At 43.9% G+C, this 26,035-nt stretch overlaps 1 protein-coding gene across 1 annotated transcript in view; it reads left to right on the plus strand.

Annotated features, from left to right (window-relative positions):
* Positions 1 to 26,035, plus strand: part of DNAAF9 (dynein axonemal assembly factor 9) — a 208,212-nt gene that overhangs the window by 35,046 nt on the left and 147,131 nt on the right. The window contains exons 2-10 of the mRNA XM_089690898.1: positions 667 to 746; positions 2,363 to 2,482; positions 2,562 to 2,686; positions 3,392 to 3,488; positions 7,207 to 7,313; positions 7,799 to 7,876; positions 18,218 to 18,316; positions 19,879 to 19,934; positions 23,433 to 23,568. Of these exons, the coding sequence (XP_089547024.1) occupies positions 667 to 746; positions 2,363 to 2,482; positions 2,562 to 2,686; positions 3,392 to 3,488; positions 7,207 to 7,313; positions 7,799 to 7,876; positions 18,218 to 18,316; positions 19,879 to 19,934; positions 23,433 to 23,568 (898 nt within the window). The remainder of the gene's footprint in view (positions 1 to 666; positions 747 to 2,362; positions 2,483 to 2,561; positions 2,687 to 3,391; positions 3,489 to 7,206; positions 7,314 to 7,798; positions 7,877 to 18,217; positions 18,317 to 19,878; positions 19,935 to 23,432; positions 23,569 to 26,035) is intronic.

Below are 26,035 nucleotides of genomic sequence, written 5' to 3' on the forward strand. Positions count from 1 at the left end.
CTGGCATGCTGCATTGTGGATACATAAAGTCACTCGCTCGGCATGGGTGTCATTTAGAGAACACTTTGCACTTTCTCAATGACTGCAAAATGTTCTCCGATTGGACAAGGTGGAGATCATGACATCACCCACATGTCAAAATGTCAAACACATTCATACACAGTAATTTTTCTAATAGAGTAATTTCTATGCTCGTTAGCTCCACCTAGTGGCCACATTACAGTATATTTTCTCAGTTGAGGTATTCCAGAAAACTATACTGCATTTTGGCTACTGGATACAGCGTGCATGACATTATGTGACATTCCTCTATTGAATGTTTTATAAGTAAACCCCCTAATGTGATGTGATCGCCTTAATACATTTTTGGGCTATTAAATGGATCCTCGGTGTACAATGCACGATGTGGGTGATATATGCTTTCTTCCTATGTTGACACCAGTTAACCAGTTGGTTGTGTGCAGCAGCACCCCCATACCGCAGGCTTTACCCAGCAAGTCGTACAATGGGAATATTGCCTTTGTCCGTTGGGGTGGCATTCAGACTGAATGGCACCATAATGCCTGTTGCGGGTGTTACCACAACGTGTTAGTGTAAATGGTGATTTGTGTTGTGTGACTTCTTCATTCTTTCTGTATTAATAATCTTTACTGTTTTTTTCATCAGCTGCAGCCGTCTAAGAAAAGTACAAGGGATCCTCAGAAAACCCAGTAAGACCGCTCCGGATGGCATCCTCTGTATACTTGGTAAAGGATTCTTCTCTTTTTTGCCAGCATTTTAATTTTTACGCTGTTGAGATCAGAGGTCACACTTTCAGCCAGATGTCTACAAACTTTTCAGTATGGGGCCACATCTTATATTTTTTATTGAGGTTTTTTTTTTATAATCCGTATAATATCAGGGTCTCCATCAGAGCCCCCCCTTACATTAGGATCCCCATCACAGCCTCCCCCTTACATCAAGGTCCCTATTAAAGCCCCCCCTTACATCAGGGTCCCCATCAGAACCCCCCCTTACATCAGGGTCCCCATCAGAGCTGCACCTGAAACCGGGGGCCCCATCAGAGTCCCCCATCTTTCTTACATCAGGGTCCCCATCAGAATGCCCCCCCCCCTCCTTTCTTACACCAGGGTCTCCATCAGAGCTCCCCCTTAAACCGGGGTCCCCATCAAGAGTCTCCCCTCCCTTACATCAGGGTCCCCATCAGAGTACCCCCTCCCTTACATCAGTGTCCCCATCAGAGTATTCTCCCCTGCTCCGTACATCAGGGTCCCCATCAGAGTCCCCCTCCTTCTTGCATCAGGTTCCCCATTAGAGTTCCCCCCCCTCCCTCTTACATCAGGGTCCCCATAAGAGCCCCCCTTACATCAGGTTCCCCATCAGAGTCCCCCCCCCCATCCCCCTTACATCACGGTCCCCATCAGTCCCCCTCCCCCTTACATCAGGTTCCCCATGAGAGTTTCCCCCCCCATCCCCCTTACATCAGGGTCCCCATCAGAGCCTCCCCTTACATCAGGGTCCCCATCAGAGGCCCCCCCCCCCTTTATATCTGAGTTCCCCCCCTTTACATCGGGTTCCCCTTCAGAGACCCTCCGATACATTGGAGTCCCCTTCAGAGACCCTCCAATACATTGGAGTCCCCTTCAGAGATCCCCCTTACATCAGTGGGCTAAATAAAATCTTGCAGCTTGAATAACTGGAACCAATGAAAGAAAGGGGCAGGACAGGGACAGTCAGGCTGGGGAGGAAAGCGCTAAATGATGTTGGACATCTTCCAGTCAGAAAGTCTTAACTTGCTGCAGCTTTCATTGCACATTGTGAGAAGCTCACAGTGTGCAGTGATATCAAAGGAAGCATTTTCAGTACAGGAGAGGAGTCAGCAAGACTGAAGGGGGGGTCGGGGGGTCAATTGTCCTCTCCTCTATTTTCCAGATGGTTTTCAGCAAAAATTGTCTCTGCCGCTAGGTTGAGCGGTCAGTATCACCCACTGAACCGGACCTATTGAAATGGAGTGTCCTGCAACCCCAAGGAGTTAAAACAGGCAGTGAGGAGGTGATACAACATCCTCACTGCCTATCAAATGTTCTCTGAAAAGTGATCTGGAATGCGGATTGCTCTTCAGGAAGCACACATATAAACAAGGCCTTATGGTTTTTATTTTTTAATTTCCTGTATAATTAGCCACATGGTTATTATTGAGAGCTGACAGATCCTCATTATTATGTCCCTCCTGCCTATATGGCTCCCTGTTATCAGACACCAGCCAGGGTTACATTTAGCAGATATGGTTGTAGTAGTAATCACTGGGTAGGTCTCTGGAGTAGTGTAGAAATCCCGTGTTTGATACGTCTGTGTTTTCCAGGAATTGACAGCCGGTACAATGAAGGGTGCAGGGAACTGGCCAATTATCTGCTCTTTGACTTGTACAGCCAGAGAAATGCTGACTTTGAAAGGACCGGCTTCCCTGAAGAAGTTCTGGATGGTGAGTTCTGTGTCAGGGCTTGTCACCCTTCAGCCTGCCTGGAAGACCGAGAAATCATATTTATTTTATGTCTTTGTAGATGTCATCATCTTCATAAAGGCCGACAGTGTCCACCTGTACTGTAATCCTGTGAACTACACCTACCTGCTACCCTATGTGGGCTGCTGGAGGAACCTTCACTTCCACTGCATGACCGAAAACGAGGTAGGTCACATCACAGCGCGCACATTATCCCACCCTCTTTCAAGTCTCGCACATGCTCAGTGTGTGCTCTCCCTCCCCTGGTGCAGCTGTTGTGGCAACAGGCGGAACTCTGTGTATGCATGGGTCATGATAAAGGGTGGGCACTCACTCCAGTGATGTGGGCAGCGTGCTCAACATGCAGAGTGCCCAAAGATCACAGGCAGGACGGTGCAGATCTCTCCCATTAGTAGTTTTTCAGCCAGGTAAGTCGCAATGGGTCTTCAGGTATGGCACTGAAGCCCCTTGACTGCACAGGGTATTTTATATCAAAGGTGAACTTGACCTTTAACACATCTAGGTTTCTAACCCCTCCCAATCCCTTCCCTATGCTTTGATTGGACAGTGAAAGAAGAAGCAGCAGACTGATGAGCTCATCTCTCTGTCACTCTGCTCTCTCCTCCTATCAGATGTCACTTGTTAGCACATGAGCACGGGAGCATAATTAATTAGCTCCTAGTGCTGCTTCTCTCTCTCTCAATATAAGCTCTGCTGTACAGGGACTGCTAGAAGCTAATGCCAGGTCATGTTTTGGTAATTAAACTATATGTTAAAAAACAAAACAAAACTGTTTTATGATGTATTATTGAATACAGATCTGCATTGATCTGTTTCTCTTCTATCTGTCTGGAGTTCATGTTTAAGCCTTTTTCCTCTATTCCTCTGTAGTATGAAGATGAAGAAGCTGCTGAAGAATTTAAGATTGCAAGCTTTGTGAACATGGTGCGAGATTGCAGCCGCATTGGCATTCCATATAGCTCCCAAGGTAATCCTTGTTCAATTGTGCTTAAATATATCAGAGGTCTCCAGACTTTCTAAACAAAAGGACAGTTTTTTCTGTTCTTCAAACTTTCAGAGGGCTGTACTGTGACCAGTGAGAGTAAAGAGTGTAGCCTTTTTGGTATTAGGGTGAGGAATAGTGCCCCATCATTGGTGTCAGTGGGAGGAATAGTGCCCCATCATTGGTGTCAGTGGGAGGAATAGTGCCCCATCATTGGTGTCAGTGGGAGGAATAGTGCGCCATCGTAGGTGTTAGTGGGAGGAATAGTGCCCCATCGTAGGTGTCAGTGGGAGGAATAGTGCCCCATCATTGGTGTCAGTGGGAGGAATAGTGCCCCATCATTGGTGTCAGTGGGAGGAATAGTGCCCCATCATTGGTGTCAGTGGGAGGAATAGTGCCCCATCATTGGTATCAGTGGGAGGAATAGTGCCCCACCGTTGGCGTCATTGGGAGGGATAGTGCATCTTTGTCAGTGGCAGGATCTATGCCTCACTGTTGGAGACAGTGGGGGGAATAATGGCCTTAGGGCCAGATAAAAGGAAGCAACGGGCCACATTCGTCTCCCACTGATATAGATCTATATAGACATACACTATATTGCCAAAAGGTATTGGGCCAGCCCTCCAAATCATTGGATTCAGGTGTTCCAATCACCTTCATGGCCACAGGTTTATAAAATCATCACCTAGGCATGCAGACTGCTTCTACAAACAATTTGTGAAAGAATGGGTCGCTCTCAGGAGCTCAGTGACTCCAAGCGTGGTCCCGTGATAGGTTGCCACCTGCGCAATAAATCCATCCATGACATTTCCTGGCTACTAAATATTCCACGCTCAACTGTTAGTGGGGTTATAACAAAGTGGAAGCAACTGGGAACAACAGCAATTCAACCACCAAGTGGTAGGCCACGTAAAATGACAGAGTGAGGTCAGCGCATACTGAAGCGCACAGTGCGCAGAAGTCACCAACTGTCTGCAGAGTCAATAGCTAAAGAACTCCAAACTTCATGTGGCCTTCAGGTTAGCACAACAACAGTGCATAGAGAGCTTCATGGAATGGGTTTCCATGGCCGAGCAGCTGCATCCAAGCCTTACATCACCAAGTGCAATGCAAAGTGTCAGATGCAGTGGTGTAAAGCACGCCGCCACTGGAATCTAGAGCAGCGGAGTCGTGTTCTCTGAAGTGACCAATCACGCTTCTCTGTCTGACAATCCGGTGGACGTGTCTGGGTTTGGTGGTTGCCAGGAGAATGGTACTTGCCTTACTGCATTGTGCTAAGTGTTAAGTTTGGTGGAGGGGGGATTATAGTGTGGAGTTTCTTTTCAGGGGTTGGGCTTGGCCCCCTAGTTCCAGTGAAGGGAACTCTTTAGGTGTCAGTATACCAAGACATTTTGAACAATTTCATGCTCCCAACTTTGTGGGAAGAGTTTGGGGATGGCCCCTTCCTGCTCCAACATGACTGCGCACCAGTGCACAAAGCAAGGTCCATAAAGACATCGATGAGCGAGTTTGGGGTGGAGGAACTTGACTGGCCTGCACAGAGTCCTGACATCAACCCGATACAACACCTTTGGGATGAATTAGAGCGGAGACTGCGAGCCAGGCCTCCTCGCTCGACATTAGTGCCTGACCTCACAAATGCACTTCTGGAAGAATGGTCAAACCTTCCCATAGACACCCACCTAAACCTTGTGGACAGCCTTCCCAGAAGGGTTGAAGCTGTTATAGCTGCAAAGGGCGGGGCCAACTCAATATTGGCAATATAGTGTGTGTGTGTATATGTGTGTATATATATATATATATATATATATATATATATATATATATATATATAAAATAGAGAGAGATATCTCAAATGAGGTGCTAAAGAGGCGTGGCCACATTTTTAACAGACTGACGAATGGGAATGATCCCTCTGCTGCACACTGCTATACACCCTTGTATAGTATTCGCACAAACTTGCATAAAAACAGGGACAGATTTGCATACATTGTAATTTATATTCAATCTGCCCAACTGCATCAGTGATTCCTCTCTGGCCAGTCCCTACTTTACTCTGCAAAATGTCAAATACTTACTTGGTTATAGACATGAAGTGAATGCCAAGGGCCTGCAAGAGATTGGAAGCACTAAGATGCAATAAAGAATGACTAAAAAAAATACATGGCAGTATTTTGATACGTAGTGTAGGGCTCTTTCAGACAGGCAGCCAGAGATGGCAGTCAAACCGGGCGGCTGAGCTGTGGTTTTACCACTCCCTGGCTGCCCATCCGAACAGACACAATGCAGCCGGACAAGGCTGCACACATGTTCTGGCTGCAATGTTTTGCGTGGTGGCCATAGCATTTTTAACTCTGGGTACAGATTTTGCCCAGCAGCACTGCTTGTCAAATTTGCCCATTGAGTTCAGTGGGGCCACGCAGCAATGCACACGATTGTGACATGGAAGTGCAGCATTTAAGGTTAAATCAGGCAGTAAGGAGGCAATATATAACGCCTCCTCACTGTCTGTCAAATGCCCTCTGAAAAGTGATCCGAACACTGATCACTCTTCAGAGGGCACCACACCTCCTTGCAATTGTGAAAAAGTCCTTAGTTATAGAATGATGGTTATAATACCTGTCCCTCGCACTTTCATTCGGGGGAACATCTGGGGCATAAACTTACACTTACTCATAATTCCTGTGGCAAAAAATATGCACCCTGACACTTTTGGGGGGCGCAACCGCCCAGTGACCCATTTAAGTGGATGGTGCCACTCTGCAAGTGCCCCACAACCACATGCAATGCATGCAGTTTTGGCATGCTAGTGTGGGATCCAAGGGGTTAAAGCAGTTGGGGAGGTGATACAATGCCTCATCACCGCCTGTCAAACACCTCTGAAGAGCGATCTGAGCATGGTTCACTTAATAAGAGGAGCAGCAGTCCCTGACACATGTCAATGAGCTCTTATTCAGAAGGAGATGAAAATATTAATAACGTTTCATCATCATCAGCAGCGGCGGCACTGATGCAGAATGGCCTTGTTCTTCAATCATTTACAATGACTGAATGCTGAGATCATTCTGTGCCTACTCTGCCACCACTACCTACATTTTGATGATGTTGATAAGTCGGCCCTGAATTCAGTAGCAGCAGCGGCGGCACCACCTAAGCTGTATGCATGTAAATGCTAGAATAAACTTTTTCAACATAACATGTCGTCAGAATCGGACCGTGAACACAAATTTTCCTAGTTCAGGTTTTCGCAGTTAAACACTATGGAGCATTTGAGGCCCCCCATAGCTCAAACGTTGACAACCACCGGGCTATTGTTTATATTACTGCTGCGTTCAGATCCACATAAATCAGGGATGTGAATGCAGGTTATTGTACATGCCTGTGCATGAGCCCCAAAGGTGAGACATACAGTGTGCTTATGGAATTGCTTTGTTACTAAAGCTGGCTATAGCTTATGTCCTTTCCCATTCAAGAGGAGTCGATCTAGTGAACAACTCCTCCCGAACAGGACTGCTGACACATTTCTGCTCGATCAGAACTTGCAGCAGTTGGCTGCAGCGCTGATCAGTGTGTTCTGGCAGCGAAGGAGTCCCACTGTCAGAATACAATAGCACGGGGGAGGATTCCTCCATCCAAGATCGACAAAAAAGAGATCCATCTATGGCCAGCTTTACAAATCCTAATGCTGAATTTTGTTATGCAGGTCACCTGCAGATGTTCGACATGTTCATTGTTGAAAAATGGCCGATCGTGCAGGCGTTTGCCTTGGAGGGCATCGGTGGCGGGAGTTTCTTCACTATGAAGCACGAGGTGTGTCATCTTTGTAATAGACATTATAGTAAACGGTGTCTGGTGTCCATTGTGTGCGGTGCAGTCAGCTGGTGCTTGTCTCTCTGTTTGTCTCTAATAAATGATGGCTGCCATTTGTCTTCCTCTTATACATTTTCCCTTTTCTCTCTCTTTCTCTCCTGCCCCCCCCCCCCATGTTTATTTGTCCCTGTGCCCTGTGGAAATGCTAGGAGGGTGGGGGCAACATGGACACTTGTGGTACTTAGTTTTGGTGTATGGAGGAGACGGAAGATTACTGTCCCCAGCCTCCTGCTCCGTAGGGGCCTTGTTCACCTGGGTAAGAAGTGATGTTGCGCAGTGTCGTGGCATGTTATTCACCGCCGGGGGATCGTTGCATGAAGCGCATTTCCCGATGGCAGGGAGAAGGCTGTGATGTTCCATACTGAGTCTGTGTTATGATGTGTGCAGTTGGTGTATGATGATCATCTGTCATGTGTATCTTACAGCTGATGGATGTGAGTGAGTCTTTGTGGAAGATCTACAGCATCATGGATCCTTCTTCTCTAGAGGCCTTGCTGTCAGAGGTAAATCTATACAATGGACATCTGTTAAAGTGTATGTCAGAGCAAAATTACAAAATAAAAAAACACTCAACACATTTCTACAAAACCTGCACATTTCATCATGTTTTATCCATTTTAAAATGCTACAAGTAAAGAAAAATACCCGCTGACCTGCCAGAAATCCAGTGAGATCATGACAACACAACTCTACTGCACTGAAATCCTAATTGGCGATGTCAGCCCTGCCTGCTGAACTACAGAAGAGGAATCTATTTGTGTCTCTCCACATGCAGACATTGATTCCTTTACTGGAAGAATGATGCTGCTGCCTTCACCTTCCCATGCACTGTCTGTAGGGAGATGTAGTTCTGGGGGCATGTCTACATTAGTAAGGACTAATGAGAGCTGTTTCCTACTACGGGATCATAGTAAAAGAAACAATTCTAGGACATCCTCTAGGAGAGGAGAGGGAGGTTTAGGAATAAGACCTCACAAACACTGGACATTTCTTTATCTCTCCTAGACATCTTTCCTCTTGGCAGTGGCATTTTGGCATAAAAAATGTTTGATACTTGTAAATGTGTTGGAACGCTTTTATCTGTGTCAAGCATTTGGGCGTTAATTCATTTCATTGGCCAGAATAATAATTGATTCTGGCTGCTGAAAAGAATTAACACTCAAGCGCTAAACGTTCCTAGCATTAACATGTGTTTACACGTGTCAACTGTTTCTTCAGCCAAAACGCATTTAAAAAAAAAAATACTGACCTAGATCAAACCTTGACTTAGGTATTTTTTTTTAGTCATATATATTTTGTCTGTTGTCTTTTTTTTTTTTCTCTCTGCAAGGAGAGAAAGAGATGCAATGTATCTCTCTCCTCCAATAAAAGAGAGAAAACACGGGGGCGGGCTTCACAGTGACTGATCACTGTGATAGCCAATCTGAGGCTATCACATCAAACGGGTGACCCAAAATCGGGAGTTTCAGGTCCTGATTGTTACTATGAAACCCCGGTCTCTGTGCTGGGAACTCACTGCCGGTACAAACACAGATACGCAAATATGAGTCCCCAGAGAAAAAAATCCAGCTCAGTGAGGCCACATATTTCCATATGCTCAGCGCCAGGGGGTTAAAAGCAAACAAAGGGCGCATGCGCGGCCGGCTCCGGGATGACAGCTCTGTGAAGAGAGCTCCGTATCCTTGCCAGCCATAACTCAGCACTCACCGGACCCAGCGACTTCACAGACCTCTCCCCGCACTGATAAGGGGACGCAGGTGTCCTCTGGATCACCAGGGAAATGCCCAGACGCCGCAGATCACCAGGGAACCCAGGAAAGCTGATGAGCTTTTTCCCAGCTCTCAGCCCCTGCAGCCAAGATGGCGCAGGCTCCTCACAGCATGAGACCACACAGCAGGAACAGAGCACACCACAGACCCCAGGCTCAAAGCATCCCTGTACCCTGGAGACCCTGGTGAGTCCTCTCCGCCCGTCTTACACCACAAGCAGCCCTGCTAAGTCCAGACCTAGGCTGGACACAGAGAATCCTCCTGTCTCTCAGCCTTTCTATTCTGCACTTAATTCTGCTATATCTGCTCCATCCTTAATAGAAAATTTTCCTGCTTCAGACCAACCTATCACTGAACTGTCTATGAAAAGTATGCTTCTTTCACTGTGACAAACTTTACATGATGACCTGACGACGACACTATCGCAAATTTCATCCACGGTACAAGAAAACTACCGTATCCGCCATATTGAAAATAAAATGGAAGAAATGTTCGCCGCTCATAACGACCTAATAGATGCATACACTGACCAGGGCACCGACATAGAACAGATTAACCTCAGACTAGCGGATCTAGAAGACTGCTCAAGGCGGAATAACATCAAATTCTGCGGAATCCCAGAAACCATCAATTTAGATGCCATAGTGCCATACTTAAAAACATACATGAAAAACCTCATCCCCTCCCTATCAGATGTAGAACTCGCTATAGACCGTGCACACAGGTTACCTAAACCGTCGTTCCTATCGGCTGCAATACCTAGGGACATCCTGGCACGCATCCACTTCTACCATGTAAAAGAAAAAATTATGATAGCCGCAACAAACACTGCATCACTACCACCAGACCAAGCGAATATAAAATTATTTGCAGACCTATCTAAAGCCACACTTCTCAACCGCAAGAAGCTTTTTACTATTACAAAAGCATTGTAGAACTACGGAATTGGCTACCAATGGGGCTTCCCCACAAAGCTCATTGTTAAACAACAAGGAAGGCTCTTTACGATTAAATCCCTTGAGGCAGGCATCGATCTCCTGAAAGCTTGGAATATCCTACCAGCAGACTCACACCAACCCGCCTCCAATCATATACAGCGCATGGAAGCTGAGCGGTCAGGATCCTGAGATCATCACCATCAACAACCACCCAACAAGCTGGGACTCTATCAACCACTAATGGCTGGCAGACGGCCCCATTAGGACCATCATCAAGTTACTCGTCAACATGACTTGCTACGTGAGTCATGTATGCTCAAATTCCCCCGTCACACACTAGCAATAAGTGCTACACATACCACTTGTATTTTCAACAAGTTTTTTTTACCCCCTTACCCTCCTGCCTCTACCAGTCGATCGTCTCAAGCCCTCCTTACTCTAAATAACGACCTACAAGATGGAACATCCACATCAAACCAGCGAGCGCATCCAGCACGGTACCCCTTCTTTGTGGAAACTTCTCCAAAACGACAAAAGGATATGCCATCACTCTGCATGACCCATGAAATACCTCCGCTACTCCGGACAACTCGCCTACATCCAGAACTATGATTAAAATATCATCCTTAAATGTCCGTGGCCTCAACTCACCGTTCAAAAGATCTCTACTACAAAAAGAGGCTCGCTCCTTGCAAGCTGATGTCATATTCCTTCAAGAATCCCACTTTTCCACCAACAAAATCCCCAACTTCCACATACACCATTTCTCTCCAATTTATATGGCAACCAACCCCAAAAAGAAAAACGGCATCATCACGGCCAAAAGAAACTCTGTCCAATACCACTACATTTCAGAAGTTGCAGACCCACAAGGTCGCTACCATATCCTGATATGCAAAATTAATGGAATTCTATACACCCTGGTCAACATCTATGGTCCGAACACCAACCAATTGCAATTCTACAAGAAAATGAATTCCACAATTTCTGCTCAGAAACAAGGCAGACTAATTATAGTAGGAGAGTTCAACATCATCGGCAACCCACTACTAGACGCTTCTAGCAAACGCTCCTCCAAACAATCTCTTAATGTCTTTCTACATAACAATGACTTCTACGACATATGGTGATGCCATCACAGTGCGGAAAAAGACTACACCTACTATTCCTCCGCTCGACTCTCCTAGTCCAGAATTTACTTTTTCATCACGGACAAGTGGACTCTGCAACACGCCACATCCTCCGAAATTGGTACCATAACCTGGTCTGATCACGCTCCAATCTCCATCTCTTTAGATCACAATCAACACTCAACAATCCCCCGTATCTGGAGACTTAATGCACTTTTATTGAAGAATCCGGACCACAAAAAAATTTATATTAGATGCTCACAACATGTTTTTTGACATAAATGACTCTCCTGAAATATCGATATCCACACTATGGTCTGCATATAAGGCATACATGAGAGGTATCCTTATATAATTAAACTCTTGCATCTCCAGAGAAACCGACAAATTGAGGAACTTCTCTCAATTAAAACAAAAGAAGAATTAAACAAAAAAAAACCAAATTCCGCAACATCCGCCCAACTCACCACTGACAGAAACAAACTTAGAACCCTCCTGCTCTACAAATATGACCTCAACCTTCAAAAAACAAAAACTACATTTTACTTCCTTTGCAACAAAGCCAACTCCTTGCTAATCAAAATGATTAAACAACGACGACTAAGAAATAAAATATCCACAGTTTATCATCCATCACCACAAACCCGCAAGATATAGCTAATGCCTTCGCGACCTACTACAAACAACTATATAACCTTAAAGAGGACCCTAACACCATCCAACCAACACCTACGTCCATACAACAGTTCCTCCACACAATTAAACTCCCTCAACTTTCTTCAACCCAACGTGAAGACATATCAATGCCGATCACTTCCACTGAAATAGAATCCACCATTAAAACACTTCCTTTTAATAAGTCTCCAGGAAACGATGGCTATATAAACGAGTACTACAAACAATTTGCCCCTAACTTTTCAATGTATCTGACCAGATTCTTTAACCACGCAGCCACTAATGGCACATTCCCCAAAGACATGCTATAATCAACAATAACCACAATACCAAAACCTGGCAAAGATCCGCAACATATCCAAAATTATAGACCAATTTCCCTGCTTAACACAGACGTCAAGCTCTATGCAAAAATTATAGCACGCAGACTACTCCCCTATCTTCCCAATTTAATACACCCAGACCAGGTGGGATTCATACCAGGCCGCCAGGCAGCTGACGCTACTAGAAGACTCATATCCTTCATCCATCACTTAGAACACACCAAACAACCCTCATTGCTTTTATTGTTAGACGCTGAAAAAGCATTCAACCGCATACACTGGCTATTTTTGCAAATGACCTTACAAAAATTTGGCATCACAGGTTGGATGCTAACAGCCATTTTGGCACTATACTCCCTTCCCTCAGCCAGAGTATTAACAGACGGAACACTATCAGATCCCTTTTGATATTACCAATGGCACCAGACAAGGCTGTCTATCTCCTGTCATATTCGCACTACTCATTGAGCCCCTAGCATCTAAACTTCGAGACAATCCAATGTTCACTGGCATACGACACCTTAACACTGAGCACAAAATTAGCCTATTCGCAGATGACATCATATTGATGATTACCAACCCAGTCAAATCCCTCCAAACAATACGTGCCCATCTCCAGCAATATACGATAGTCTCCTATTATAAACTAAACAAGCCCAAATCCTCAATTTTAAACCTCCACACACCATATTTCACTCAACTATCCCTTGCTAAACAATTCTCCTTCACCTGGGAAAAAAATACCATCCCATATCTTGGAATCAAACTCTCTGCCACAACAGACCAACTATTTCATTCGAACCATAAAAAATTACTTGAAACTATACCCCAAGAAATTGCCAACCTTCGTACCTCAGAACTATCTAAAATAGGCAGAGTAGCGACATTAAAAATGCTCATCCCACCAAAAATTCTTTATATCTTTTGCACACTCCCTATACTGGTCCCCAATACTTTCTTCTCCAAACTTCAATCGATATTTACCAGATTCTTATGGAATTCCAAAAAACCTCGATGTACCACCAATCTTTTAATCAGACCACCCTCCAAAGGAGGCGCTAGCCTTCCACACCTCAAATCTTACTATAATGCCACTCTCCTGGACCAAAAATATTTTTGATGGCACCTAAACAGAGAAAAATCCTGGTCCACAATGGAAACCTCACCCTTCCTTCCACTTAAATAAATCACAACATCTACTCTTAACCACAATATTCTTACAAACGACATATCACTTAAAGCACCCATGTATCCAAGCCACCCTTCAAGCTTGGAAAGATCTTTTATCCACAGATTACGCAGACTCTGAACAACTCCATACCCCACTCAACATACTACACTCCATTACGCCCTCCTTAGATTTAACCCAGTGGGAAAAACGAAACATACATCACATAGCAGATCTTTACAAAAATAACATCCTACACTCATTTCAATATCTTCACACCAAATTTAACCTCCCTGCCGCTGAATATTTCACCTACCTACGAATCATCCACTGCATCCAAACGAAAAACATACCCCAGACCATAATAATCCCGGCTACGGCCTACACTTATTTCTCCAAACCGCATTACCCAAGTAAAGGCATCTCTACCTTCTACAAATATTTAACGGACCTACAATTTACCTTAAAATCTACCTCTTTATCCAATTGGAAAAAAACCCTAGCGGAAACCATCCCAACCCACTCATGGTCTACCGCATTTAACTACACTTACAAATCCTCTCACTGCAGCTCACATTGGGAATCCTACTGGAAAATACTTCATCAATGGTACCTAACCCCTGCCAGACTTGCCATTTTCTACCCAAAACATTCCCCTTCCTGTTGGAGACAATGCGGGGACGTAGGCTCCACTCTTCACATACTTTGGTCTTGCAGATCCTTTTGGAATAGCGTATTCCAACTAATAGCCGAAATTTCCAAAATAATGATAACCCCCAATCCGGCATTTGCACTCTTACATATCGGGATTAACAAATTCCCATATACCTCCCGTACCATCATGGTCCACATCCTTTTTGCAGCTAAACTAAACGTAACCCGACTCTGGAATACCACCACAGCCCCTTCCTTTCAATTGCTAATCTCAGATCTTAACTTCCAATGCGAAATGGAAAAAAGACTGGCCACTAATAACTCCACCCAACATAAGTTTCATTCTTTATGGTCTAACTGGTTACAAAATCCTAACTGCTCCGTAAAACCCTGATACTGTACAAACAATTGTTCAACCTATCCACGTCAGACTGGTACTCCTCCCCCATCCTTACACAACCTATTCCCCCCCCCCCATTATTCCCCCCCGTTTAATCCCCCTTACTACCTACTACATCTCCTCACGGTTCAGTCCAGCCCAAGCATACCTCTGATGCTTATGCTGCAACTATAGTTCCGACCCCAGCCAAAAGGTGGGGTAACATTCTAATAAAGTTATATTGTATGCATACAATTTAAACTGAACTAAATTTTTCTCAAAACTTTCAATAAAAATTATTGAAAATAAAAGCAAACAAAATATTGAAGTACTTTGGAACGCCATTTGTCAAGTCTCTCTAGGCTTCCTGTAACGCACTGCAGAGATTTTTTATACAAATGCTCGTATAAAAAAATCAACCAGTTTATGGCCAGCTTTGATTCCTTATAGCTGATCTCCATGTTTAATGTCCCTTTTAAATAGTTTGGATGGACCAGGCTGGCCCAAAGGAGTTGTTTGCTGCACTAACAGGTGCGCTTGCTGGGCAGCCTCCGCTCCATACAGTATAATGCGCTGTTTTCCAGCCGTGGGACAAGAACTTCCCGTCTCACTCCTGGAACAAAATCATGTCGGGCTGAGCGCTTCTCAGCCATTCACAGGGAGCCTTGTATTCTGTGAATGAGCTCAGAGCTTACTCTGTTTGGCTGAGGCAGAGAGGCAGGATTATGTTACAGTCTTCGCATCAGCCAATTAGAGAAAGCTTTGTATTCATTCTGAGAACAGAGTTTCCTGTGAATGGATGAACAGAGCTCAGCCCAGCCTTGTCTTGTTCCTGGAATTGGATGGGAACTTTCCATCCTGTTGCTGGAACATGGCGTTGTATATTATATATAGGTGAAGCTACATACAGTTTACACAGCGTGTCCAGCAAGCACATCTGTTAGTGCAGTAAATAGTTCCTTTGGGCCAGCTTGGCCCAAGTGAACAATTCAATTTGGGGCCCATTTACACTACTATGTTGCAGTAATACCCGACAATACATGTTACATGCGTTGCAGTGCCATTAATGTCAAATGGCACACTAGTGCATGGAAATGTCTGCCAGTTCATATCAATGGGCTGCCTTAATGCATCCTGAAGCACTAAGGCAGAGCACCTTAATGCACAGTAGTGGGTTGAGGTGCATTTCATTACATAAGAGGTCCTACCCAATTTTTGGGATGTTGGGGTTTGTTGGCAGCTCATAAATGTCAGTAGGCTGCCTTAGAGCTCATTCACATGGGCAGGTGAGGGAAGTTAAATGCAGGGTTTTACTGTCTCCCAACTGCCCATCTAAACCCAGAAATGTAGCCCCTCAAGGCTGTACACATGCAATGGCCTTGGAAAAAATGAAATGGCATGTCACATTTGGCGAGTGATACTGCTGTTCAACACGACCCATTTAAATGAATGTGGTGCACAGCCACCATCCTACAACAGTGTGCAATGCATGTAGTGGCTCTGCATTTTCAAGGTTCAAACAGGCAGTGAGAAGGTGCCAAATTGCCACCACACCACCTGTCAAACATACTCTGAAAAGCTATCCACGGCAGATCTCTTTTCAGAGGGGAGGCAATAAAGCCATTTGTGAAAGAGCCCTTAACCAGGGGCGGACTGACAACTCATGGGGCCCCCAGGCAATAGGGGATCATGGGGCCCCTGTGTCCTTGCCCAAACTCAAAAAAGCCTATGAAAAAGTTACCAGGGGCATCTCATGGGGCCCCCTACTGACCACGGGCCCTCGGGCAGTGCCTGAGTTTCCAAATAGTCAGTCCGCCCCTGCCCTTAACACAACGTGCGTGTGTTGGGACACCACATTTATGTACGTGGGTCCTTGAGACCTCCTGGGGATTCATAGTCATCTGTGATTTTGATAAATAACCTTTCATTGCTATCCATCCCCTGGGCTGTTGTTGCTGTCTGCATTGCTCTGGTCCCTGTGGAATGGCAGTGGGCGGCCTGGGGTAGCCGATGATGTTTTGTCTGGCAGCTGTGGGGGAGGAGATGAGAATTTTACCTCTGGAGATTATTGTGCACCCTTTGCCCTATAACATGGCTTCTAATTTGCATCTTCCTGTAGATCTCCTTGGTGGTTCATTTTGATCATCCAAACAAAGACATTCATTTCTACAATTAGTATAATTGTTTCCTTCTGGGCTTTCTTGGGGATCCTCGTATTCTGTGATTTTGATATGCCGTTAACCCTTCCATTGCGCTTTACCTTCTGATTACTGAGCTGCTTTGCTGTCTGCATTGCACTGACCCCATTCTGTGTGATAGAAGACATGCAGCCAGTTGGACAGAAATAAAAACCTGACAGAGGGCTGGGCTTCAGTGGGTTTTGTTTGGAGATCACAAGTCCTCAGCCATTAGAGCAGGAGGACTTGGGAGAAGCGAAGAGAACGATTTATAGTATTGATAGGATAACATTGGTAGCTTCTACAGGCAAAACACCAAATTCCTGTAGGAGTAGCGTGCGCATAGGCTCAATAGGCTTACAATGGCATCGCACAGAATTGCAGAGGAAGGCGGACCGTGGACCTGTCTGATTCCTGGCGTGAACCCGACCCAATACATTTCTTAAATTATAGTCCACCTGGCTATCTTCTCCCAGACTAGCCCCATCCCCATCTGTTTTAATTAGATTATTAAGATAATACTTACCTGCTTCTTGCTACACCCAGTGTTAAAATATAATACATACTATGACATAACAACCTGGTTAACGATACCCATAATTTACATTCTTTCTGCTCTTTGGTCTACCTGACATGTATTTAGTAATTTGACATTGGCTATGATAACATTTACCTTCTTTATCATATGTTGACACACTTTATGATTGGAATGGACTGTACTTGTTCTCTTTTTTTCTGTAACTTTCATATTGGTTATGTAATTGTAGTGAATACTTGATTTATAAATGAAAAAGAAAAAAAAAGTTTGATAAGTTAAAAATTAAAAATCCAGCTGATAACTTTCTGTGCACTCTGCCTGGCTGCAGTAGAATTAGTTGGCATTATTCCCTTCTCTCTGTGTGGGCTACAGAACACTTCCCCTGTGTTGTGGAAGTAAGGAGAGGGGAAGGTGTTCTGTAGTCTGAACGCAAGGGAAGGGACGGGCGCCACTCAACTGATCCCAGGAGTCCAATGCCAAGGAATGGCCTCAGCCGCTGTACCGGCCATGTCCGCTGACGTGCCTCGCCCTGCCCACTCAGGCTGGCCAAAGAGAACCTCTGGTGGGCGGGGTGAGGCGTGTCAGAGAGAACGGCCAGTACAGCGGCTGAGGCCATTCCTTGGCATTGGACTCCTGGGGTCGGTCGAGCGGCGTTCATCCCTTCACTTGTGTTGGCTGCCATTGGAGTCGCTTGGACTCATGCTCCCCTCTTCTCACTTGTGCTCCTTTTCCTTCCATCCATAGCTTGGAGTGGCGCCATAAGGTTTACTTTCACTATATAGTCTGAATGCACTTTTCATTCTTGGGTGACACTGCCACTCTATAGATAGAATACAACAAGTGAGCATTGTCACTGCCGCTAGGATAGAAAGTGTGTTAATGGCAAAAGCCTAAAAATAGAAAAACAAATGTAGCCGCAATATCATATCTGTGTTTGGGTTTAGATACATTTAAGGCCTCTCGCTTTAAGCACTTCTTTTCTGCAATTTCATCATCTAAAGTGGTATTTCTGCTGAAGTATTAGTGGATGATTGCTTGTTTTTTTTTTTTTTTAAATTAGATTTTTTTGACTTGTTCCTCCTTTTTGTTTTAGGATTTAATCACATTCCAGCATCAGTGGAGCAGCTTCCTGTCAAACTTTGAGACGGAAATTCCTTTTCTGCTGGAGTTGTCGGAGTCTCAGGCAGGAGAGGTAAGATGACCCTGAACTTCCATGGCCCTCATTACTGCACCTTCTCACAATACAAGTCTATGGATGTGTGGCTGGTATCTTATATCCTCACTAGTCACATTGGTTGTAAATGCTAACAAATGTTTTCTTAAATAACAAACATGTTATACTTACCTGCTCTGTGTAATGGAATTGCACAGAGTGGCTTGAACCTCCTTTTCTGGGGTCCCCCACTAGCACTCTAGGCTTCCCCTCTTCTGCGTGTGTCACCATAGCAAGCTGCTTTTTATGGGGGCTCGCGTGTGATCTGGGCTTTGTATGTCCATAGACACATGCAGCGTGGCCCCAACCCCCTGCTTCCTTCTCACAGGATTTGATTGACAACAACTGGAGCCAATGGCTGCCTGAGTGACTCTGCCCCATGAGACATCATTGATGTCACATGGGGTGGGGTAAAATACGTGTTGTCCCCGGTTGGCCCCGCCCCTTATCTATTTAAGAACTGTCAAACCATCAGAGCAGGCAGAAGGCTGGAAGCCATCGTCGGATTTTTTAAAATCTTTTTTTCAGGTCAGTGGCAGTGACGGCGGGCATCGTGATTGATGTTGGATCTACTGCGAGGGACATTCTTTTAGTTTTTTTTCTTTTAATAAAGGACTTGTCAAAGACCGTGTCTTGTCTTTTTTCATACTACACTTTTTGTTTTTTGTGAATGAGTAGGGGTACCATATACTGCATACTCATTCACATAGGGGGGGCCGGGATCTGGGGCCCCCTTGTTAAAGGGGGCTTCCAGACTCCGATAAGCCCCCTGCTCGAAGACCCCCCACAACCATTGGCCAAGGTTGTGGGGAAGAGGCTCTGGTCCCCATCAACATGGGGACAAGGTGCTTTGGGGGGGGAGCCCCCCTTGCCCCAAAGCACCCCCCCCCCCATGTTGAGGGCATGTGGCCTGGTATGGTTCAGGAGGGGAGGGGGGCGCTCGCTCTCCCTCCCCTTTTCCTGACCTGCCGGGCTGCATGCTTGGATAAGGGTCTGGTATGTATTTTTGGAGGGACCTCTACGCCATTTTTAAAAACAATTTTGGTGTATAAGTTTCCCTCAAAATCCATACCAGATCCGAAGGGCTTGGTATGGATGGAAGGGGGACCCCACGCCGGTTTTTAATTATTTTTTTTGATTGCCGGCAATTCTTTTACATTCAGCTGTCAGTGGGGAACCCCCTGACAGCTGAAACATTAACACATGGTTGTCACTACTAAAATACCGCATGACTTGATAAAATAACTCATGCGGTATTTTAGTAGCATTTAATTTTTTCTGATCTCCGGAACGGATTAATTGGTTTTCAGTGCATTCCTATGGGAAACAGCGTTTCGGTTTATGAATTTTTCACTATACGAAAAGTCCTGCAGAATGAATTAAATTCGTAAACCGAGGTATTACTGTGTACAACCGTATATTCAACAATTTTAGGAAAATGTATCTTGTCTGCTTCTGTTCTGCAGATTTTAGGATTTGCCATGTACTGGTATTAAGTGAAATATAAATTTTATGTCTGTCTTGCATTTTTGTTCTTCCAGCCACTCCGAAGCTATTTCAGTCATGGGATGCTCTCCAGCCATATTGCAGATAACAGGTAGGTTATATAGAAGCTAACCACATGTCCCAGTAACATGATCTACTTTTTTATTAAAATTTTTGTTTTGTGCTGAGCTTTGTATATTGATATAATAACTGCTTTAAGGGCTTGTTCACACCAGCAGGTGCATCCAAATGTGTGTGTTTTTTTTTTTTATTTTTATTCTTAGGGCAGCCTATTAATTTCGATGGGATTGCTTATGTGTGGGAAACGTGCATGAAAGGTGCACTGCGGTACCATGCATTTTGGCAGTTACAAACTTGTATGCATCTGCTACAGTGCCTTGACAACGTATTCATACCCCTTGAAATTTTCCACATTTTATCATTTTACAAACAAATCCGTAAATTTATTTTATTGGGATTTTATGTGATAGACCAACACAAAGCGGCACATAATTGTGAAGTGGAAGGAAAATGATAAATGGTTTTCAAAATTTTTTACAAATAAATATCTGAAAAGTGTGGCATGCATTTGTTTTCAGCCCCCTTTCACTCTGATACCCCAAACTAAAATCTAGTGGAACCAATTGCCTTCAGAAGTCACCTAATTAGTAAATAGAGTCCACCTGTGTGTAATTTAATCTCAGTATAAATACAGCTGTTCTGTGAAGACCTCAGAGGTTTGTTAGAGAACATTAGTGAACAAACAGCTTCATGAAGGCCAAGGAGCACACCAGACAGGTCAGGGATAAAGTTATGGAGAAGTTTAACGCTGGGTTAGGTTATATAAAAAAAAAACCTTTGTACAACATTGAGAAGGAATCATTGAAACAGATGGGAGGATGTGGGTGGTGTTGATAAGAGGAAAATTCTAAAAAAGCCAAGTAGGTTGCACTGGGCTATCTACAGTAGTATTTACTGTATTTTCTATAGTACCTTCCCTTTCATATCATGTATTTGTGCATGAATTTAGAAAATGCTATTTTATGTGATGGTATATTGGTAATATTTGTTTTTGGAAATGTAATAAAATTAAACACAGTACACAATGATATAAAAATTTAAAGATCATAGTTCAGGTAGCATATCACCTATTTAATCAGGTTTTATTTAAATTTTTTTTTTTTTTAAATCAGATTTAATTTTTAAAAAGTTTGCAGTAGATGTTGTAAGAAAATCTGCCACAAAGCACAAAAGCCCAAGTTACAAGAAGAAAACATGAGTGCAGCACAAAACACATGATGTGTCAGTAGTAAACAGGTATACAGGAGTACATATCCAGGGCCGAATTTACATCTCAGAGGCAGAGAATTCTGAAGTGCCCTCCACACGCACACAGAATTGGTACCACTTTTTTCAATAATAATCCTGCAGATTGGTGTCAGTTTCCACACTAATAACCGCTAGCATTGGGGCAGGTTTCCACAATAATAACCCCTATTGTGCAGCATGAAGGGGTTAATGAACACCGCCAATGGCCAAGAATGCAGCGTGAAGGGGTTAATAAACACCGCCAATGGCCAAGAATGCAGCGTGAAGGGGTTAATAAACACCGCCAATGGCCAAGAATGCAGCGTGAAGAGGTTAATAAACACCGCCAATGGCCAAGAATGCAGCGTGAAGGGGTTAATAAACACCGCCAATGGCCAAGAATGCAGCGTGAAGGGGTTAATAAACACCGCCAATGGCCAAGAATGCAGCATGAAGGGGTTAATAAACACCGCCAATGGCCAAGAATGCAGCATGAAGAGATTAATAAACACCGCCAATGGCCAAGAATGCAGCGTGAAGAGGTTAATAAACACCGCCAATGGCCAAGAATGCAGCATGAAGAGATTAATAAACACCGCCAATGGCCAAGAATGCAGCATGAAGGGGTTAATAAACACCGCCAATGGCCAAGAATGCAGCATGAAGGGGTTAATAAACGCTGTCACGGTTTAGTACTTTAGCAATGGCCAGTGGCAGTGTTAAGTAACCCCATTCATGTTGCATTAGTTTCCACTGAGGTTTTTATTAACTCCTTGCATTACTGGCTATCAGCAATGTTAATTAACCCCTTCACTGCCCAAGGGGTTCAACATTTCTCTGTGCAAAGTTAAAGGTGGAGCAGGCAGCCAATAATAATCCCGACGTAAGGTAGGGGGAATTAAAGAAGAAACACCGAGGGATGGGAGGAGGGGAGGGGGTGTCACAGCAGAGCAGCCAGCCATTAACCCCTTTGTAATTTACGCAGGCGTTATTGGCTGTCTGCTCTGCTGCGACCTATCATTAAGGGCTACTCGTGAGATGACGGGGGGGGGGGGGGGGGGGGGTTGTGTAAGAGAGGGGAGAATGGGGGGGGGGAGAGAGAGATGGGGGAATGAGAAAGAGATGCCTTTTAAATATGGTGCATTTTAGAACTATCGTAATTTGCATGAGTTGCTGTCAAAACCAAAAGTGAGGCAAATGCTATATGAATTTGGCACAACATATTTACAACTTCACACTAGAAAAGTGGTTCAGCAGCTTTTTTGAATTCCCTCCACTGTGTCTCGGCTTGTGCGTGTGATCTGGTGATCTCTGACTTGAGTTGAGACATCGGACAAATGAAATGACGCTAAGCAAGAAGCCAAGTTTAGATGTTTCGGAAGTAAATCAGCCATACAAATTGGGCCAGTTCAGCAGGGGCTGGGATTGATTTCTGTACATCCGCCCTGTTGGATTTAGTGCCACTTCCAGAATACAATAGGTCAGAGGGGAGGATTCCCCCATCCACATCAGTTGTGTGGATGGGGAAATCTAATCATTATTATTATTATTATTTATTTATTTATTTTTTTATTTCATTCAACCTACTGGTTGAATGGGAGAAAAAAAAGTCTCATCTTTGGACTGCCTAAAGCCAGCTATAGATGGATCGAACCTCAGCTGGTTCAGCAGGGACTGACCAAGATTCGATCCATCTATGGGCAGGCTGATTGTACCCAAGTCAATTGACTTGGGTACAGCCAGCCGGTCGGATCTTTCACATGTGGTTACTGCTGGCAGCTATAGCCACTAGCCGTAATCATTGTGTTCTGCTGCAGCGGGAAGGCTCCTTGCTGGCAGAACACAATAGCACTGTGGGAGGCATTCCCCCATCGACACTGACTGTGTTGATAGAGGAATTGAAGGATTTATTTCATTCCGTCTGTGGTGGAAGGAAAAATATTGCATAATTTATAGGCTGCTTTAGTCATTACAGTTGTGATAATGATAGGACATTTGTGCCATAAGAAATACATAGGCTGATGTTACTTCTTAATGGAAATGTAAACGTTTTCTTTATTGGGCAATATTTAGATCTTATTTAAGCCCACCCGTGACTGGTCCTCTTTAAATCTTGGCTGTAAAATTGACCTAATAATTGTTGATATGTGCTGTTCACCTAGAGGTGACTATCCGTTCCAGAAGTCATAGCCTTCTGCCCTTATGATCAGATCATTGCAAGATGTTGTGTTCTGCCACAGTTCAAAATGAAGAGGACCCGTATATGTGTAGCCTCTTGTGATGTTTTTTTCCTTTCATCTAGTCCCTGCAGGCAGCCCTTTGTCCTGTTCGGTAGCCACTCTACCAGAGAGAACCTGAAACCGGGCAGCTTCATATTCCCATCTGAAGGTCATCTGGTCAGAAACACCGGACCTGGAGGGAATACTGCCAAACACATGGTAATGGTGGGGTTTGTTTGTGTCGATAATGTGGTGGTGTGTGCAAAGATTCTGTTACTAAAAATTCAGCAGGGATTGTCATATCATGTGCATTAATGCTCGCTGTTTGGTAACAGGCTATGTGAGCTGACAGATCAATCAAAACAGGTCATTTAAAGTGGGACTTTAAATATACCCCCGGGATTCACAAGAATTGTACAAACAGAAAAAGATTATATATAAAATTACGTTTTGCTGGAGGTGATTGTAGCCCTATTAGTGCACTTGCGACAGAAACAATTGAGTACTGTCCATGATACTTTTTTATTTGCACTTGCAATTTTGAGGACAAGCTTTCGGGTTATGTCCCCTTCTTCAAGGTCCTGGACCTTGAAGTAGGGGACATAACCCGAAAGCTTGTCCTCAAAATTGCAAGTGCAAATAAAAAAGTATCATGGACAGTACTCAATTGTTTCTGTTGCAAGTCCTTGACCTTGAAGAAGGAGACATACCCCGAAATCTCGTCCTCAAAATTGTATGTTAGTGCAAATAAAAAAAAGTATCACGGACAGTACTCAATTGTTTCTATATAAAATTACAAAATTTATTTTATTGACATAGGAAAAGATTCATCTATAAGTACAAGCATCTTAAGTATAAAATGCGTCTTGTGGCGTAGGTCAACGCATGTCGTGGGTACCCCCACTTCACTTCTTCAGGATCCTAGAATCATATACTTGGAAATATACATAATTAAATATATGACATATTTCCCTGAAATAATGCATGTAGAATATTGAAGAAAGGTCTTGAAATAGAGATGGAATATATGTCACTTTTTTGTGCTTGCTGGCCCACTCCCGAAAACATCAAGGCCCCAGGAATGGAAAAAGTTTCCTAGATAAATTAAGAAGAGTTTTTGTAAGACACAGTTGTATGGCAGGTATTGTCCACAAAACGAGGATAGAATAGAGTCTCTGGTGGATTTGAATGTAGGTTTCTCAGACTATGATGAAGAATATAAAAAAAAGTATGAAGAAATGTATAAAAAGTAGGTGGATCCACAGTAAAAATATAGGTTTGAGGTGGTCTGAAAATTCCAGTCTAAATACCTCACTCAGAGCAAACTGCAAACCGCCATCATGCAGCAATAGATTAATCTTTTCTTATGTCAATTCAATAAATTTTGTAATTTTTATATATAATCTTTTTCTGTTTGTTCAATTTTGGTTGATTACCTATTTTGATTGATCTGTACATATATATATATATATATATATATATATATATATATATATATGGGATGATACCCTGGGCGTCCTAGTTTTATATTTACTGCATATACCACTCCTTCCACCATATATTTGTATGAACTATGTGAGCTGACAGCTCTTATGTCCAGGGATAACTTGGATTTGGTTGCAATTGCAGAGACATGGTTTAGAGAAGGGGTGTCAAACTATCAGCCCTCCAGCTGTTGCAAAACTACAAGTCCCATCATGCCTTTGCCTTTGGGAGTCATGCTTGTAACTGTCAATCTTGCAATGCCTCATGGGACTTGTAGTTTGGCAACAGCTGGAGGGCCGCCAGTTTGACACCCGTGGTTTAGAGTCAAATGACCGAGAAATACCAAATACCAGAGTACATACTTTACAGAAAATATTTTGTTCATTTGTGTAGTAAACATACCCTCACAGCAGTCTGAGGATTATTTTAACCTGTTGATTGATGACATAACTCACGTGAAAGATATTTACACGCATTTGTGTTCTATGTCCACTGCAGCTCACATTCTTGGCATCATACTTACTCTTCTGCCACGTACTCACATTCTTAAGACCCTGATAAGAAACCAACCCACCTATGTACTTCTTATAATTGTAATATTATTTGATACCTAAGGGAGCATGGTTACACATTAAAAACCTCAAATGCACCAAAATAAACAGGACAGTTATTTGGAAAGATGCTGAGTGTATCTTTTTGTGTCTGTTCCCCACTGGGGTAGTCATTTTTTATTTGGAACCACTGATCAACATTAGAATAGCAGTTGCCGATCTATACAATTTCCAAGGCACAGAAATGACCATGAAAGGTTTTAACAGTGGTAACTATGGGGGACTTCAGCATGCCAGACTGGAGTTTTCACTCTGCACTTACAAGTAGGAGCAGAGGTATGTTGTAAGCATTGCAAAGGATTTCTTTAAAACCGTAAAACCCACCGCATACCTGTACAGTGAATTTCAGGTGTGTTGCGTTTTAGGCCTTGTTCACATGGGTGTACCTAAGCATACACCCGTGTGAAGGCCGTGATCTGCCTGCACAGGTGTTGCGTGCATCCACATGCAGCCAGTCCTATTTTTGTCAATTGGGATACAGTAGATGCACGGACACAGCAACTGCTTCCAATCTGACATCAAGGTGCGTGCGGGGTGTGGGTCCCTGAATGCACGCAGTCTGTGTTCGCAGACCTGAACCCACATGACTT

Source organism: Staurois parvus, unplaced genomic scaffold (assembly GCF_062004578.1).
Source record: "Staurois parvus isolate SC_StPar_1 unplaced genomic scaffold, SC_StPar_1.0 ptg000545l, whole genome shotgun sequence".
Taxonomy (NCBI): domain Eukaryota; kingdom Metazoa; phylum Chordata; class Amphibia; order Anura; family Ranidae; genus Staurois; species Staurois parvus.